This window comes from Arvicanthis niloticus, chromosome 16 (genome assembly GCF_011762505.2).
Source record: "Arvicanthis niloticus isolate mArvNil1 chromosome 16, mArvNil1.pat.X, whole genome shotgun sequence".
NCBI lineage: Eukaryota > Metazoa > Chordata > Mammalia > Rodentia > Muridae > Arvicanthis > Arvicanthis niloticus.
In genome coordinates this window covers 64,302,717-64,322,255 of record NC_047673.1, presented here as the reverse complement: position 1 = coordinate 64,322,255, position 19,539 = coordinate 64,302,717, and the positions used below count along the sequence as shown (strand labels likewise).

Below are 19,539 nucleotides of genomic sequence, written 5' to 3'. Positions count from 1 at the left end.
GTGAGATTTGCATGGCTCCCTTGAGTTCTCCTTGTTATTTAGTATCTTAAGGTCTATGGATTCTCCTATATTTTACTGTTAATATTCACTTATAAGTAAGAACATACTGTATTTTTCTTTCTGGGACTGGTTGGTCTTACTCAGGATAATTTTTCTACTTTCATCCATTTGTCAGCAAATTTCATGATGTCATTGATTTTAATAGCTGAGTAATACTCCATTGTGAAAACATACCACATTTTCTTTATTCATTTTTTAGCTGATAAATACCTAGGTTGTTTCCAGTGTCTGGATATTATAATAAAGCTTCTATGAAAAATGTTGAGCAGGTGTCCTTGAGGTAGGATGAAACATCTTCTGGGCATATACTCAGGAGTGGGATATCTGGGTCTTGAGATAGGTAGAGTCTCAATTTTCTGAGAAATTGCCATGTTGATTTTCAAAGTGGCTGTACAAGTTTGCACTCTCACCAGCAATGGAGGAGTGTACCCTTTGTTCTACATCCTCACCAGTATGTTGTGTTCACTATGAATTCAGATGCTGATTGCTGTGCCCAGAGATCTGGTTGAAATTCAGACATTGGCATTGTCATGATATTTGGAACATCTCCTCTCTATGAACTGTAAAAATTCATTTACGTCACCTCTGATTAGTTAATAAAAAGCTAACTCAGTCTATAGCTGCGGAGAAAAGAATGTAATGGGTAATGGGACTTCTCATGCCAGTATCTGTTGAGCTTAGTGCCTGCACAATTGGTATTCTGTTCAGAAAGTCTCCTGTGCCAATGGGTTCAAGATTATTTGCTATTTTCTATTCTATCAGGTTTAGTATATCTGGTTTATGTAGAGATCTTTGAAATATTTGGCCTTGTATTTTGTGTACAGTGATAAATATAGATCTATTATCATTCTTCTACATGCAGAAATCCAGTTAGATCAGCATCATTTACTGAAGATGCTTTCTTTTTCCCAATAAATGGTTTTGGCTTCTTTGTCAAAAATCAAGTGTCTGTGGGTTTGTGGGTTTATTTCTGGGTCTTCAATTAGATCCCATTGACTCACCTGTCTTTTTATATACTAATACCATGCAGTTTTATTACTACTGCTCTGGAGTACAGCTTGGAGTAAAGAATAGTAGCACTTCTAGAAGTTCTTTTATTGTTCAGGATTGTTTTAGCTATCCTGAGTTGTTGTTGTTGTTGTTTTGTTTGGTTTTTCTATACAAAGTTGAGAATTGTTCCTTCAAAATCTGCTAAGAATTGTGTTGGAATTTTGATGGGAATTATATTGAATCTGTAGATTGTTTTTGGTAAAATGGCCATTTTCAGTATGTTAATCCATGAGCATGGAAGATCTTTCGATCTGCTGATATCTTCCTTAATTTCTTTCTTCAGAGACTTGAAGTTCTTGTCATAAACTTTCATTTGCTTGTTTAGTGTTATAGCAAGATATTTTATATTATGGTGGCTACTGTGAAGGATATTGTCTTCCTAACTTCTTTCTCTGCCTGTCTAACTTTTGTATAATGGAAGGCTAGTGATTTTTTGGATGTATGTTTGTATCTAGCCACCTTGCTGAAGTTGTTTATCAGGTGTATGAGTTCTCTAGTAGAGGTTTTAGGGTATGACATGTATACTATCATATCATATCATCTTCAATATCATATCATCTACTTTGACTTCTTCCTTTCCAGTTGTATCCCATTGATCTCCTTAAGTTGTCAAATTGTTCTAGCGAGAATTTCAAGAACTATATTAAAGATACAGGGATAGAGTAGACAGCCTTGTCTTGTCCCTTATTTTAGTGGACTTGCTTTAAGTTTCTCTCAATTAAAATAGATATTTCTAACCCGCAGGCGCGTCTTGCCAGCAAGAACACACGCGAGTCTCAGATCCTTCTGCAGCAAGCGTTTATTGCATCATGAAGAGGAAGACAAAGGACCCCGAAAGGTGCCAGCTTAAATAGCCCTTAAGGTGGCGTGTACATACTTGATTGGCTGCTTGCCCATTACCCACAGGATGCCCCAGGTGGAGCAGTGAGTTGGCGTGCTCCTAGCCCTTGCACCTGCGCATGGAACCTATCAGCCAGAATCATCAGCGGATGTGAGCGACATTCTGCAATAGCGATTACTCGTAAGCCGGGGTGCGGCTCTGCTGGTGGCTCAGCCCTTAAGGTGCCCACCTGCAGAGGGCGCAGCTCTCTACATCTCCCCCTTTTTGTTTTATTAATTGGGTAGGGTGAATCAGTTGTATCTGAGTGTACTGTACACTCAACTGTACAACTGTACAGTGAGGGAAAAACAGAGGCCTGATCCCCTGTGCAAATGGAGGGCCCTCGGACCGGAACATAGATAGAGGTTCCGACCCAGAACCCAGGAAACTTGGGATATTTATGGGTAGGGGTTGGGGAGAGCAGGAAAATTTGGCGCAGTTACATATGATTGGTTGCACTTTCACGTGGCTACACATGATTGGATATTTCAAACATCAGCAACTTGCAGAACTGGCAGAACTTGCAGAACCTTGGACCTCCCAGAAAGGGAGGGAGAGAGAAGTAAACACCAGATAGCCCATTATTCACTTGGGCTTGTTTGGACTTGTCTGGGTACACCCTTGCATGCCTTTATTTTTGGTCACCCTGCCCCTGCAGGGACTTAATATTTTATTATGACTAAATTTAACAAATTGTTGGTGGTCTTTGCTGACCATGAATTTCTTGTTATTGTTTCAATGCTGCTTTCAAATTTTATTTTCACAGTATGAGAGGGGTGATGAAGTCTATTAATGTGTAAGTTTTGATGTATGATTGTAGGAGAAGCTAAGATGGGAGGAGTAAGGAGAGAAAGAGAAAAAGGAAGAAAGAGGAGGAGCGAGGCGAGGGAGAGAGCAGAGGTGTAGGAGAATGAAGAGCTATGCAGGTATGGAGAACAGTCACAGGTAACAACTTATATTTAGGTTAGCTAACTGGGAAACACCTCTAATTGTATGAGCATATTGTTGTTGAACATTACCAAACATATAAAGCCTTTGATTAATCTTTAAGCATTAGAGTTTCATTCATACTGGGTACCGCATGGATGGTGGGATGGTCTGGGCAAAGTCCAGCATTGCAGAGACATCATGGAAGATTGGCAGAGCCATCTCCCATTCTGGTATTTTGTGGGTGGCAGAGCCAGTGTTTCTGGCTGGCTGTTTCTAGCTGCAGTGCACATGTGTCCTCTGGCTGGGGAACATGGCGGCTAAACTAGGCAGAGCCACCACAGCTTAGATAGTCAGCCTGACCAGTGTTCAAATTAAATAATTACTTCAACATACGATTTAAGTGTTAGTAATGTTTCTTTAACAAATGAGGGTGCCTTTGCATTTGGGGCATAGATGCTCTGAACTGAGACATCATCTTGGTAGTATTTTCTCTTGTTGAGTATGAAATGTCCTTCCCCATTTCTTTTGACTAATTTTGGTTGGAAGTCTATTTTATTAGATGTCAGAATGGCTACCCTCGCTTTCTTCTTGTGTCTATTTGCATAAAAAAGTTTTTCTGGCCCTTTACTCTGAGGCAATATCTATCTTTGATGTTGAAGTATGTTTCTTGTATGAAACAGAGTGATGAATCTTGTTTTTATACCCACTATGTTAGCTCCGTCTTTTTCTTGGGGGGAATAATATCTTAGAGATATTAATGATCAATTGTTGGGCCTAACACGAGGTCTAATCTCCATTCCACCTTCACCCTTCAGTCACACAGGTGGAGGGCTCCAACAGGCCCTAGAGGGATTTACATACTAATGAGGTACCTGAAGGCCAGAGGTGGAGCCGATTAAACATTCCTCCCCAGCCCCTCCCCCTTCTTCCCTCCCCTTTTAACTCAGGTCGATCCTGGGTTTGAGGGAGTATGCATCAGATCCATCCACCATCCACCATGTGAATAAACCGGTTTTGGAAACCCAAGGACTTCCTCCTGTGTTGGGGCAGCGATGCCATGAGGAATCGTGAGGAGCCCAGGAGAGGCCTTTAGTTAATAAGCAGCCGGGCCCAACTTCCAGCTGGAGAAACCCAGAGCTTTCCCAGCAGACTGCCCACAGCATGGCTGGAGGAACCCTGGGATCCCCAGCCTTATTTTTTTCCCAACAATCAATAATTATTAATTCCTTTTATTTTAATGTTGTTGTTGTTGTTGGTGGTGGTGGTAGTGTGTGTGTGTGTGACTGTATGTATATGTGTATGTATGTATGTATGCATGTATTTATGTATGTATGTGTCTGTCTGTGTATTTGCTTCCCTTCTTTTGGTTTTACTGGTATGGGAAAATTTATTTTATGTTTTTTTTGGCATAGTTTTTCAGACTAGTTAACTTTAAAAGCTTGGGTTTGAGTTTTCCCTCTAGTACCTTCTGTACAGCTGGGTTTGTGGATAGGTATTGGTTTAATTTGGTTTTCTTTTCATAGAATTTCTTGTTTATTGCATCTGTGGTGATTGAAATTTTTGTTGGGAATAGTAGACTGGAATGTCACCTGTAGTCTCTTAAAATTTGTAAGACCTCTCTCCAGACCCTTCTGTCTCTATTGCAAAGTCAGGTGTACTTCTAATCGGTCTGCTTTTATACAGAACTTAGCTTTTCCCCCTGGCACCTCTTAGTGTTCTTTCTTTGTTCTGTACATTTAGTGTTTGGGTCATTATGTAGCAGAAAATTTTTCTTTTCTGCTTCAATCTATTTAGAATATGGTAACCTTTCGTTTATTGCCTTTATTTTAATTTTCATGTCTTGAACTGTTTCCTTTATCTGTTTTTCTCATCCCCCACCCAACCCCAGGTATTCTTGGTGTTCTTTAAGGAATTTATTGATTTTCTCCAATTTACTGTTGTTGTTTTTTTTATTTTTTTTTTTTTTAAGTTTCTTTAAAGGATCTTTTCCTTGTGCTTCAGCTACATTGGAATATTCAGGTCTTCCTATCACAATATAGCAGGGCTCTTATGATTTTATATTGCCCTGGCTGTTGCTTGTGTTATTACACTGGCATTTAAGTACCTGAGTTTGGCATGATTATATGTCTAGATGCTGATTTATTAGTTTGGCTTTGTTGGATGGGTGTTTTGTTTTTTTGTTTATGTTTTTGCTTTAGTCTTTTGGGCTTTGTAGCATGAATTTCTGGTAGCCTGTTTGACTTCTGAACCACTGTGGAGTGTCTGACCATGTTTGGGGCTGAACTTCTGGCAATTTGCTTGGTCTTTGGTGCAGCGGGGAATGGAGATGGGGAGGCTATTCTCTATGTTTCTGACTTAGTGGGCTGCACTTGAGCAGCTGAAGAATGCTGGAATTAGGGCAGTGTCCTGGTTATGAGGTGGCAGTAAAGTTGGAAGGAGGAGGGCAGTAAAATGCTCTTTGGGAAACTCAAGCCTAGGGTTTGGGGTAGTTTAGTTGACAGGGGCTCACTCACCTATACTTTGTTCTGCTTTCCCAGCCCATGTGTGACTATTTTCATTCATTATTTCAATGGTCTTTTAAAAAACTCGTATATGTACTGTGTTTTCATGCAAAATTTATACCTTTTCTAGAGATCATAGTTAATTAACTGAAAAAAAATGAGAAACACTTTTGTGGGGAGCCAACAGAAGGCAGCTATCATACTTGTAGCCATCTTGAGCCATATACCCTGATAAGAGACTTGACAAGAGACAAGCTAGACAAATTGTTAAACAATGTCAATCATGTCTTACACTTTTACCAGTTCCTCATTTGGGCATAAATCCAAAGGGACTGACACCAAACAGTATCTGGCAAATGGGTGTTACTCATTATAATGAATTTGGCAATCGAAAATATATACATATATGTGTAGATACATACAGTGATTTCATTTATGTGACATTTCAATCTGGAGAAACAAGCAAGCATGTGATCACTTATATGCTTGCTACAATTGCTGTATTGGGTGTGCCTAAACAGATAAAGACTGACAATGGCCCAGGTTATACAATCTCCAGTTTCCACCAATTCTGTGAAAAATTGGGAATACTACATAAAATGGGTATTCCATATAATCCACAGGGCCAAGGTATGGTAGAAAGGGCACATCGAACCATTAAATGTCAATTTGAAAAAAAATAAAAAGGGGGAATGGTACACTATCAAGGGATCCCCCAGAAATATTCTTCATCACATGCTCTTTATTTTAAATTTTTTAACTTTGGATTCTGAAGGAAAATCCGCTACAGATAGATTCTGGCATCCTGATACCAAAAAGAATTTTGCAACAGTCCTCTGGAAAGACCCATTAACTGGAACCTGGAATGGACCATATCCAGTGCTTATCTGGGGAAGAGGTTCTGTCTGCAAACATTCCCAAACTGCAGATGCCACACACTGGCTGACAGAGAGATTGATTAAACAAATAGACAACAATAACAAATCCAAGGAGGAATAAACCCCCTGTGAAGCGTATTTTTTTCTTCACAGAAACATGAAAATGCTTCTTAATTGCCTTCAAACTGGAACAGATCAACCAGGAAACCTGACTTGAGAAGTCCCCAGTGTGGAAGGAGACATCACCACCCATACCTCCAGGGTGGCTCTATTGGACTCTTAGTTCCCCACCTTATCATTTAGTGAGGAAAATTATTTAGACCCAGGAGAAAACTCACTATGACAGTCATAGATTTAGATTCTGCTATAAGACATTTGTAAACAGAATAGAAGAGGCTTACACTTTTTACTCCTCTCATAGACGGAGTTATGTGTTGCCCTTAAATAAAAGTGTTGCTGTTATACTGACTATTCAGGCATTGTTAAGTCTCTTGTCTCTTGGGTCCATGCTGTTCAACAAACTGATGGCTTTTGTACAACAACAGATAGATGCTATTCAAATGAAACCCACACAGGTCTGTTATTACAGGCTGGAAGTAGTAAGCTGTAAAACCTCTGTCATCAGACTAAGGAGAATTATCCCCTAACTTATGCGCTAAGCTGGATAGTCAAAGACGGGTAAGAGAACACTTCAAGACCCTTGCCCCTAAAAAGGGAGGCCTCACCATCCTAAGACAGGAGCTCAACCAATGGCTGTTGAGTATCCAAAGACGGGAAAGGGAGGCTGGGGTCATTTGTTCCAACCTAAGACAGGCACAGTTTCCGTAAGTTTTCCCAGCCTTCCCTTTTGAAAAAAAATTTAAAAAGGGAGACCTGTGGGGAGCCGACAGAAGGCGGCTATCATCCTTGCAGCCATCTTGAGCCATATACCCTGGTAAGAGACTTGATTACAATAGCCTACAACAGCTGAGAACACTCTGATAACATCTTGCTTTAGATCCCCAGGATTTTCCCTTGGATGTGTGAGACTTAAAGGTGTGTGACTTAAGGGCATGACTTAGAGGTGTGGCTTAGAAGTGAGACATATAAAGGTCGAGAGGCAGACAGAAGAGTTCAGTACAACTTGGAGTTAGTTATTAGGCATTAGGTAGCATGTTGAGGCCCACAATGCCCCACACTTTGGGGCTACTAATTTGCTGTCTACACTGTCTCACACTTTGGGGCTAAGTGCTCTGGTCAAGAGAGAGAGTGGGGATGGAGGGGCAAGAGATTCGAAGAATGGAGACAAACCAGAGTGTGTAGTCAAGTCTAGTTACTCCTTTCTTTCCTCTATTCTCTATTACAAGGAAACCCTGAGTATTTATAAGCACAAGCAGGAGAACACAGTTGAAGACATTTTACCACGTGCACCATGCAGTTGGGGTCAATAACAGCAAAACAAGCTATGTGGGATAAACAAGATATTTATCAGAGTATGCTTCAGCTGTTGTAGGCTATTGCAAAACAAGTCTCTATCAGGGTATATGGTTCCAGATGGCTGCAAAGTTGATAGCTGCTTTCTAGCCGCTTTCTGCTTAAAGCTGGCTCCCAACAGTAGCAGGCACTTGGAAGAGAGCTTGGAAGAAGAAACTTGAAACTTGGAAGCACTAGGGATTAGGAACTAGGGACTAGGAACTCAAGACTTGGGACTTGGACTAGGAAGAGAGACTGAAGAATAAACGGGATTGAATCACACTCTGTCTGGTCTCCATTCTTCTCATCCGCCCTCACTCTCTCTCTCTTGCTGAACCCTGACCCGCGGACCTGAGCAACTTGGGACAGTGCAACCTCTAACAACTTGGCCCCCAAGGCTTTTGGCAGTGTGGGTTCCAACATTGACAGAGCATTCCGTGACATTTTGGCCCCCAAACGTGGGTTAGAGTGGTTCTTAACACACTTTCAAGGAAATTTCTAGCTTTTTAGGGCCACATTGTAAGAAAGCTCTCTCACTGTTCTTCTGTTGCAAAATTTGTTCAGTTTCTTTTTTATTCAGTAGAGTGTAAACATTTAATACTTTACCTGGGATTAAATGCTGTATATATGATTCACCTTGCTTAAAAATGCAATTTGGGGATTAAATATCTCAGTACCACAACAATTGCATTTGAAATTCTTTGCTACAGAGAATAAAGAAACACATTTCTAGTATCAAACATTCCACAAATCACAGATCATGTAGGTAGTAGGTATTGGTATCTTGTTTATTCACTGGGATGTCCTAAAAAGGTCTTCTATACTTAGAAGTTAGTATTTAGAAGTCAAGTAATGCCAGAGTCATGAGTAGAACACTATAAAAATATTTATTAATCAGTCATCAGTGTGCTCTGAATACTTAACAAGTGCATATGTGTGATTGTGAGTGTGTGTATACTATGCGTATCTATGTTTGTACAAATAGCTCATCATTGGGCTTTACAACATAAATCTTCTGCAAGAAATAAGTTTTCTACTGGAAAGTCTAATCAAATGCATTGCAATCTATGCCAGAAAAATTTTATATTTAAATTAATGGCTAATGAAGTCTCCTGAATGTGAGTGTTGCTGCTGATCATATTGTTTCATTGTTTCTCACTTGTGAATGATGCAGGAGACTCAGAAACTGAATTGCAGAATCCCCACTTCACCAGAACAAAGGGTAATAAACAGGTTGCATAACTTTCCTGAACAAGCTTGCAAAATGCCTGGAAAAGCTCAGGTAAAATTACAGTTAAATGTTTCTATATCCAAGCCATTCTCCAAAGGTGACATAGCAAATGCTCCAGCAACTAATGAAGAAATGAAATATTCACAGTAATAGTATAAGATTATTTTTTCAAGACTACCATCTTTCTCATAATCTTTCTGAAAGCATTCTTCATATCCTTATTCCTGAGTGTGAATATGATGGGACTGAGGAATGGGGTAATGACAGTATACGGAACTGCTATGAGTGTGTCATCTCCTCTGGAGTTTTCTGGCTTCATATAAACAACAGATGCAAAGCCAAAGTGGATGATGACCACAGTGAGGTGTGAGGCACAGGTGGAAAAGGCCTTTTGTTTACCCTCAGATGATGGGATCTTGAGGACAGAAGAAAGAATGAACACGTAAGTTAGGAGGATGAGCAAGAATGTACCTAGCAAACCTGACACTGACATCAGTGTTACAATGAATTCTGTGAAGTTACTGTCTGTGCAGGACAGCCTCAGAACTGCTCTCATATGACAGAAGAAGTGTCTGATGAGGTTAGGTATGCAGAAAGACACCCTGAATATCAGAGCTATCTCAATTAGTGAAATCAAGAAGCCTCCAACCCAAGCAGAGGCTACAAGTTGTCTACATGCAACATTGGTCATTAGAAGAGGATATCTGAGGGGGTTGCAGATGGCCAAGAATCGATCATATCCCATTACTGTGAGTAGGATACAGTGTGTTCCACCAAGACCCAGAAAGAAACACATCTGCAGGCCACAGCCTATGACTGAAATGTGGCTGTCCTTGTTCAGAAGATCCACCAGCATCTTGGGGATGATAGTCAGAGTATAGCAGGTCTCAGAGAAGGAGAGTGCACTGAGGAAGAAGTACATAGGTGTGTGGAGAGATCTGTCCACCCAAGTCAAACCCATGATGGCCAGATTGCCTGCAAGAGTGGCCATATACAGGCAAAGGAAGACCACAAAGAGACAGGTCTGTACATGTGGGTAAACAGAGAAGCCTACAAGAATGAATTCCTTCAGGATTGTTTGGTTGATCATCATTTCTTGGGTTCCTGTAATATGAAAGAACAAAAAAACCTTCAATACTTCTTTTATATATTCAAATTAAGTAAGTGCATGACATGAATACTACAGATCATGAGATTACAACATGTAATTAATTTTCCATTCATTTTGGCATAACTCAACCATGTATGTAGAAGATGTGATTCCCCAGTTACGTATTCATTTACTCAATAATATCTTAATTGTGACTCATTATGTCATCTAAAATATCATTTATTCTTTTCTTACAAAGTTGACTATCAATAAAAAACCCTAATGCTATGTATGGGTGACCTCTCTTGAGTTGTTGGCCCACCAAAAAGTTATCTCAATCCTATACATCCAAGCCACAAATGCAAAGGCACCCAAATTTGTAAAACTTTACTAAAGCTCAAATAGCACATTCAACATCACACAATAATAGTGTGTAATAATAATCACACTTCAATACCTCACTCTCACCAATGCACAGGTCATTAAAACAGAAACTAAACAGAGAAACAACAAAATGTTTGTTTTCATGAAAGGTTCTATAGATATCTGTTAAATCTATTTGATCTATAACATCTGTTAGTTTTATTCTTAGGAGAGGGGTTGGATAGGGGAAGGGACTTGCAGGATCAGATTTGGTGAGGGATAGGAGACAGGCCCAGAGGGTCAGGAGAATAAAGATCTGGAGCTGTTGGGATGTGAGGTTGGGGAGACTATGTGGGAAATCCCAGAGATCTGGGATGAAGGAGAATCTCAAGAATGAATGCAGGTGACTTTAGCCAAGATGCTCAACATTGATGACATAGAACCTGAAAAGGACACCACTTATAGCTCATAAGACCTTCAGTGGAGGAATGAGGAACAGCAAATCACCCACTAAACTTTCAACCCAAAATTTGTTCTGTCTAATAGAAATGATGAAACAAAGATGGAGCAGAGACTGAAGAAATAGCCAAGCAATAACCAGCCTAACTTGAAACCCATCTGATGTGCAAGCTTCAGTCCCTCCCACTATTAACAAAACTCTGTTATGCTTTCAGACAGGTGCCTAGCATAAGTGTCCTCCAAGAGCCTCTACCAAGCAGCTGACTAAAATAAATATAAATACCCACAGCCCTACATTGGATGGAGGTCAAAGACTCTTATGGGAAAGTTTGGGGAAGGATTGAAGGCCCTGAGATGGGAACTCAATAAGACAACAGAGTGAACTAATTTGCACTCCTGGGAGCTCTCAGAGATTGAGCGACCAATCAAAGAATATACCCAGGCTGGAGTGAGGCCCTACCATATATGTAGCAGACATAGACTTTAGTCTTCATGGCTGCCTTGTTGGCCTCAGTAGTAGAGGATGAGCCAGAGATTTGATATGCCAAAGCACCCTCCCTGAGGAGAAGGGGATGGGGGATAGGGGAGGGACTGTATGAAGGGAGACTAGGAGCAGGACAGCATTTGGGATGGTAATTAATTAACTAATTAAAATCAACAGATGTCCAACAGATTTGCCTATAGACCAGTATTATGAGGCATTTTTCTCAGTCAAGAGTCTCTCTTCCCAGATACATATAGATATGTGTCGAGTTAACAAAAGCCAACAAGAAGACTAAAAAACACAAAAGTAGCCTCACATGGCCATTCCTACATATTGTGTAGCATTAAGTTTGTTAAATTAAGACTGAAACTTGACTTTCTAAAAATTTTAGGTCTAGGCTTGGATAATCACTTAAAATTGTTTGAGAAACCTGAAATCATTATTCCTATTTGAAGAAGACATCCAGTTCCTAAATCATTAAAAGAAACACACACACACACACACACACACACACACACACACACACACACATGCACACACACACACACACACACATGCACACACACACACACGCACACATACACTTCCCTTTGGATACTCTAAGGGGACAGGTGGATCGGTATTAGAATGTCCCAGGATTCTTATGGTTCACAGGAGTTATCAAGAGGTCCAAGACTAAAAGAGAAAGATTCTGTATGTAAGCTTAAAACAGGAGGCAACTGATATCATGCCTACTTTTAAATGCAAGCTCATCACCCAAAGACAAATATTGTGAAGTCTTCATGTAAATTCTTCAGTAATTCTTCATCTATTTAATCTTATTTCCCCAACTTCCACAATATAATGCTTGTATATATAATTAATGTATTCAGCTTCCTATTAGGCAGAGCTATTTTTTCCTGTCTCACATGTCAACATATTTGATAACCAGCATTTATGGAGTCTATATTTCCCAAAATTCTTTCAAATGTTTATCCATTTTTCACTTCACTGCATAAATATGAGGAGCATAAGAGAGCTGTGATCCATGTAGGACAGTTGAGATTAACTTACTTTGTAAATAATTATATCTAGTAAGTGACATATTTGTAAATGGAATCACACTTTTCTCAGCATCCTACTCTCCTTTGTTTTCCTCTTTATGAATGTGACCATGATCAATCATTATGCCTTCACTCCTCAAGGTGACTTTTAAGGTGACACTTTAGGAAGTCAAGAAAATAGTTGAACAATTGTCCTTGTGAGATGTTGGAGGGTAATTAGATGAAGCTCAGGGACCCTTGTGGAAAAGTTAAAGGAAGGATTGAAGGACTCAAAGAGGACAGAGACTTCACAGGAAGACCTGTGGAGTCAACTATCCTGAACCCTTAGAGGCTCCCAGAGACTGAATCACCAACCAAAGAGCTAGCTTCAGCTGGACCTAGGCCCATACATATGTAGCAGATGTACAGCTTGGTCTTCATCAGGTCCCCTGGAAACTGGAGTATTGGCTGTCTCTGACTCTTTTGCCTGCCTGCTTCCAGATCCTGATCCCCTAACTGGGTCAACTTGTCTGTCTTCAGTGGGAGAGGATACATCTAATCCTACAGTGAGTTGATGTGCCAGGGTGCGGTGACACTTAAGGGGATTTACCCCTTCTTGGAGAAGAAGGGGATAGAAATGAGGGTAAAAGGTGTGATGGGAGACTTGGAAAGGGGGCTGATATTGGAATGTAAGCTGAGTAAATAAATTAACAGAAAACAACAATAAAAATAAAAAAGAAGACACGAATTCTCAATAAGTGTTGTAATGATAAGTTACAACTACTGTAATTATTTTTTAAAGAAAAATGGAAGGTGCCACGGTTAATTATGGCCAGTCAATAGTTATATAAAGGATTTCAAGTACTATAGCTCAGTTGATGGATTTGACATGTAGTACATGTATGATTTTGTATGGGTGTTTTTCAGCCCTTTCTCTGCCACTAGCAAGCAGAAAAGCACTTTACCTTTTGGTTGGTTAGATAAGTGGCTAACTACCTGTTTTTCTTACTGTGGTGTGATGAGCTAAATAATCTTCATTTAAAGTTGAAATGTAAACTGAAGTCACATTAAACACTCATGTTTGGTTATAAACTTTCAATATTTTGATTCTTTGTTTCTGTTTTCATTCTATGCTGAATAAAATGCCTTACTGTGTAAAAATTGTACAGTACTTATGTTCCCAAGTAGCAGCTTCATCATCTGGCTAATAATCACATTGTGGTATTAATATTTAGATAAATAGCCCTCCATAATGTATTTACTGTACAACTCTTAAGTTTTTAACTTTAGTTTTAATAAGCATGACATTATTTGGCAAATATATGGCATTTACATTATTTCCAAAAATAATGCCATTGCTGTCTAATATGTATTTTGAGCCTGAAATTTTGATACATCTTTTTTCTTGTTTTTTCTTTATTTGTTTTGTTCCTTTTGTCATTATTAAATATTAAACCGTGTAATCTTTGCAAGTGTATGCTGAAACTTATTCTGGAGCATTTATTGCCTTACCAGAAATGTTAGTAAGAAATGTTCTTTAGAGTAGAAGGGTAGACTTGAGTTTCTATCCTTTAATAAGACCTCTTTGTTCCTGGGGGGACGGGAGAGTTTTGCTTTCATCTCATTGTTTTAAAACCCACACCTAAAATGAATTTCATGTCAAGGTTAAGCAGTCCAAACTTGAGGTGGTACTTTCTTAGCAAACATACTAACAGAGTAACATGATCTACAGAACTGCTATGGAATTGAATCTATGTACTTGAACAAATGTGTGAATCTCAAATATCTCAAAGCAAAAGAATTGTAGAATGTTGTTGCTTTTTGAAAAAGCACTGAAGTTAGACCAAGGCACAGTTTTGTTTTAACAGACATTTAAGTTAATTGTGAAGATGAGGAATGCATCATGGGTTGAAATCAAACATTCCTCAATGTTGTGTATATTTTGTTCCTGTTATACTGGCTTTATTTTCAAAATTACAGTTTGTAGCATTAGTTTCATTTTAATGGTATTCTTGCATATACTATTCATTCAATAAAGGAGTCCTAAATTTCCAAAAAAAAAAAAAAAAAAAAAAAAGACGAGCAGAAAGTGACTATTCTAGAAATAGTGTCTGTTTTACTTTTCACTACTTTGAGTTTGAACATGTAGAGTAACAGACTTTCCAAAGTGCTTAGATTTAGCTCAGGGTTAAGCTTCTTATGGAAGAATCTGTCTTGGCAGTGACAGAAGAGGCATAGAAACATACTGTCAACCTCCAAACAGTTCCAGAGAGAATGTACAACCCTGTGAACCCCACCTTACAGCTGTTTTTTCATTCTATTGTCCTCATATACAAACTCTTACATGTTTTCTTGATTCCTCTGTCTTCTTCCACCTGGTTAAATCATTCCTCATTCCCTGGCTTCCATGGACAGCATGCTGAAAATTTCCTTGCTTTGCCTTTCTACTTTTCTTCAGTCAACTTGTCTCAGTATCTAAATCTACGTGAATACCCACTTCTATTTTCTTTTGCCTAAGGCTATGATGCTTGGATTGATTTTTAGGAAACTAGGGCCTTCCCTGTGAGTTATTTATTGTAAGACTCCTTAATACTGAATTCACTGTCATTCTTCCTGATTTCAAATTTTGCTTTTAATTAATTGTTCCACTTCTTCCCTAATTAGTTTTCTGTAGTATTCAGGGCTTTCATCCCACTCCTCCCAAGGAAAATAAGTCCTACTAGGCCCCTTTCATTTCCCCTAAGACGTGGAAACACATTTCTTCCAATAGTAGATGGAACATGTCTTACACATTTATTACATCTATCGTATACACCGAAATTCTTATACTTTCACTTTACAGCAACTCAACAATACATTCAATTCTATGTATTCTAAATCAACAGGGTTAAATTAATTTATCAACAATATAATTGAAAAAATTTACAAAACAAGAAGCTGGTTTAGTTTCTGTGTCTTTAGAAAAGATTTTTGTGATTTCTTTATAACATAGTATATACAAGTAAATGTTAGATTTTATTCAACATGTATAACTTTGTTCTAACACAAGCAGGGATGGGTATTGTTTGTAAGGCCATCCTTATTTTGGAAGTATTTTGAGATGAAAACCTAGGCATGATAGTATTATGTGTCTGTAGTCATAGCCCTCAGGTAAGTGATGCAGGAGGGTTGTGTGAGTTCACAACCAGCCTAGGCTCAGCAGTGAATTCCAGGATAGAATGGATAGACGAAAGCACTAGAATGTGAAGTTCTGTCTTTTTAAAAAAAAACATGGATTGAGAAATTGCTCAGTGCTTATGAGTAATTGCTGTCCTTCCATAGTTATGTTCTTGTTCCTTTCATTCATGTCACACAGCTTGCAAATGCCTGTAACTATTGCTCCAGGAGATCTGATGTCTTCTGAAGTCCTTTGGTTTAGCTACATACCCATGGTATACACACACACACACACACACACACACACACACACACACACACACACACAGTGAGAGAGAGAGAGGGGAGAGACAGACAGACAGACAGACAAATACACATCATATAAATGAGATGAAAATAAAAATAAGTCTTAAAATTAAAAAAAAAGATAAAAATAGGTGAAAAGAAAAAAAGCACGTTGGAGTACTCTGCAGTGTAAACAAGAACCAGTATACATTCACAATGGGCCTTTCCTTCTCTGCTCATAACTTTGTGCTAGACTTTTACTGAATGAATCATTATACTGCAGTTTGGCTTTCAGACTCTCCCTCTACTCTAGCTGCAGAATTTGGATGAGGCTATTGGAGCCAAATTCATTTTCAACTTTCTCTGAAGTTAATCAACTTATGCCCATTTTTATTTGTTCATCATTTTTTAAACAAAAGAGCCATATACTTCTTCAAACTTTAAAGAGAAATGATGAGTGATTGGAGATAATTCATTATTAATAAAAGAGAGCAGTCACAGGATGTGGAACTTTTCCTACCTTGTTGCTTCATTATGTTACAAAGAATGTCACTGCTACTGGAAGTATTCCTCATGGTTTTTGTAGAGCATGTATTTTTCTTCACTCAAAATAAGAACTGAATCACAAAAATCACTGGTATAAGGGTTCAGACTCTTAGTTTTATTACTGATTTTTTTTTTTATCAATCTTAAGAAAGTGACTATGCCTTTTGTATTTCAATTTGTGCAATCAGCAAGAGCAAGGCTTTGCTAGTTTGTGTAGATTGAATCTACCCATGTCTCAAGATTGGGTGATATGAGATTAAGTGATTAAGTATGCTGCACTCATGCCTCACCAAACGCTAAATGACAGTGGGCAGAGCCTTTTTTTTTTTTGTCTGCCATTGTAAGATATTTTTGTGATTATTTTTAAATGTTGAGGTTCCTCACCTCTTGAGGTTTGTGTGATTCTGGTTAGGAGAGCCTGGGAGATCCCTGTTGTCTTTCATCAGAGAAAGAAGAAAACTTTTTTTTTCAACTTTATAATTTTCTCTCATTAGTTAAAGGGTTTTGTGTAACATGTGACCTTTGAAACATTTCTGCAAATCCTTGGGGATTTGAGGTGTGCAGAATTCAACATGCCCATAAAACTTTTTTTCTGCTGCTTGCTAAATTTTTTTTTGGCAGGAAGCCTAAGTAAAGTTGAGAATACTAATGAGCATTTAGTTCACTTTCATTGGTGAAGACACTGCCTTAAACCAAACTTTATGACATGACTTTAAAATTAAAACTTTTGTTCGAGATGCTGTTTTTTTACAGTGTGTATTTTTATGTTCTATTTCAAACTATAGATGGCTGTAATTATATGCAATCATATTTCCCACTCAATTTATCTCTCAAATTAAAAGCCTCTATTTGATTATCATTGCTACATATGTATATATAAATACGGAAATATGTAAATGCAACTTGATAAGTTTCTTTAGTGTTGTTTATGTATATGATTTTAAATCAGCCCAGATGGATACATCTACAGTCCAACTCCTGCTCCTAAGGCTCAGGGAACTTCACTGAAGAGAAAGGAAAGAAGATTATAAGATCCAAAACACCAGGAAGCCTGTTGTGAGATTGTGTCTCATAGAAATGATAGGGAAGCTATACCTATGGTGCCTCAATAATATGGCTGTCTAAACTAGAAATAGACATGCTCCCTCGGGAGGTGGAATCTCATGGGCAGACAAAAACCTTGCAGAACTTAAAAAAAACTTAACCGCTGAAAGAGGGACAATTACTTCTCTTTTATGTTGTGTTTTTACCTGGTTTTTCTGTTAGAGTGACAGTGGCTTTGTACAAGGAGTTAAGGACTGATCTCACTGTTTCTTCTTTGAAAGTCTGGTAGAGTTTTATATTAAATCTGGACTTAAATGTCTTTTAAATTTTAATTTGGAAGGGGTCTTATTTTTGTTTCAGTTGAAGATACTTGCTATTTTAAAAACTTCTACATTGTGGTGGTTTGAATAAGCTTGGCAGAAGGAGTAGCACTTTTTAGAGGTGTGACCTTGTTGGAGTAAGTTTGTCACTGTGGACATGGGCTTTTAGAGCGTCCTCCTAGCTACTAGAGGATGCTAGTCCTCTGTTTACCTTCTGAACAAGATGTTGAACTCTCAGCTCCTCTTGCTTCATGCCTACCTGGGCATTGCAGTGCTCCTGCCTCTGAACTTTACCTTGGTCATGCTACCTCTTCACAACAGTAAAACCCTACCTAAGACATACAGGTTAAAGACAAGAAAAATTTGGTTATTGATGTGCCCTAAACATAATACACTTTAAAAAGAGTCAATACAAGTGGTAATTCTGATAAACTCATGTGTGACTATTTTAACCTATCATTTATTTCATAAAAATGTTAGACATAGTTAAAATTACTCCAATAATGTTCATGTAAATTTACATGTACAATGCCCCAGTTTACATAAATGCATACACATATACACATATTACCTATATCTTGCAAATATATACATAATATATAAATATTTATATTTATTTGTATACATGTATATTTATATTATGTATATATTTGTGAGATACACACATGCACACACACACATATATACAAAATTTTTCATGAGAGTCACAGAGTTTGACAGAAAAGAAGTTAAGGAAAAATTTTAACTAATAATCTAGACTTCCTGTTGGAATTTTTAGTAAGATCTGTCAGTATTCTTCTGTCATGGTAATTGCACAGTGTTTCTGGTTTTACATTGGAATTAAAAAAAAACCTAGATGTTATTTTCTTTTTGTTTCCTTTTTGACAGTTTATTTACTATTATTATATTACCTACTGTTATTAATAAAATTAATAATTAATAATTAATATTATTAGATTATTTACTTACTATTATTATTTAATTTGTTAAAATTATTGATAACTGCATTTTGGCCAAATATTTTAATTACATCTTAATTTTGATACATTACCCATTAACAATTGCTTTTCAATATTGTCACCACACAGACAAAAATGTTTCTTGTATATGTTCAATTTTTCTCAAGTCATAAACTGTGTACATATTAATATCTGGTTTATTTACATGAGAGTTATTGAATGTTTTCCTCTACTCTCCAAAGGTAGAACTTCTGGTAAGTCAACAGTATTAAATATGTTATTGTTAAAAAAAAGAAGCAATGATGGAGGTTATGATCAAAATACACTGTAATAAACTAGAATTTCTAGAAGACCTAACAAAATAAAGTTAAAATGCAAGAAAAATATTAGTAATTAGTATGATTTGAATATTTAAGAAAAATTTTTGTGTGTATATGTCTATATACTCACATTTTCACAAATAGGTGCTGATTTTTCAAAATGTATTTACTGTTAGAAATAGCTAAGTCCAACTTGGTATACTGAAAACTTTCCAGAAATATTTAATATTTTTGTCTTTAGACACTGGAAACATTTCTCAGCCCAGTGGTCACACTAATGTTCTCCCTTCTGCTCTTTCCTTCATCATAAGCCATACAGAATGCCCCAAAGTTGGCAGAATCTTCATATCAGGAGGGTTTTTCTTCTCATAGTAGGTTGAAAGAAGAGAAATTGGATAATTGCCTGACCAAGCCAAGAAAATTTTTAGGGCAGATTAGGTGAAAATATCAGTCATGTTCATGGATCTCACTGTTCCACAGAGGTCATGGAACAAATGCTCCATTGACTC

At 37.8% G+C, this 19,539-nt stretch overlaps 1 protein-coding gene across 2 annotated transcripts; it reads right to left on the bottom strand.

The window, feature by feature from the left end:
• Nucleotides 1-8,619: 8,619 nt before the first annotated feature.
• On the bottom strand, nucleotides 8,620-16,824 carry LOC117721995 (olfactory receptor 10X1-like). 2 transcript variants are annotated; one of them, XM_034520910.2, is made up of 2 exons: nucleotides 16,772-16,824; nucleotides 8,620-10,086 (listed from the first exon to the last, which is right to left on the bottom strand). In XM_034520910.2, the coding sequence occupies exon 2, from the start codon at nucleotides 10,073-10,075 to the stop codon at nucleotides 9,143-9,145; it is 933 nt and encodes a 310-aa protein (XP_034376801.1). In that variant the 5' UTR covers nucleotides 10,076-10,086; nucleotides 16,772-16,824; the 3' UTR covers nucleotides 8,620-9,142. The 2 variants fall into 2 exon arrangements, with proteins under 2 accessions (XP_034376801.1, XP_076769887.1); XM_076913772.1 differs by lacking the exon at nucleotides 16,772-16,824 and adding an exon at nucleotides 16,362-16,740.
• Between the last annotated feature and the right edge of the window lie 2,715 nt (nucleotides 16,825-19,539).

Excerpts from the sequence above, each read along its gene's own strand:
- LOC117721995 (XM_076913772.1), bottom strand. The coding sequence starts at position 16,416 with ATGAGGAATACTTCCAGTAGCAGTGACATTCTTTGTAACATAATGAAG. Across the intron at positions 10,087-16,361 it reads TAACATAATGAAGCAACAAG|GAACCCAAGAAATGATGATC; the intron begins GTAGGAAAAGTT and ends TTCATATTACAG.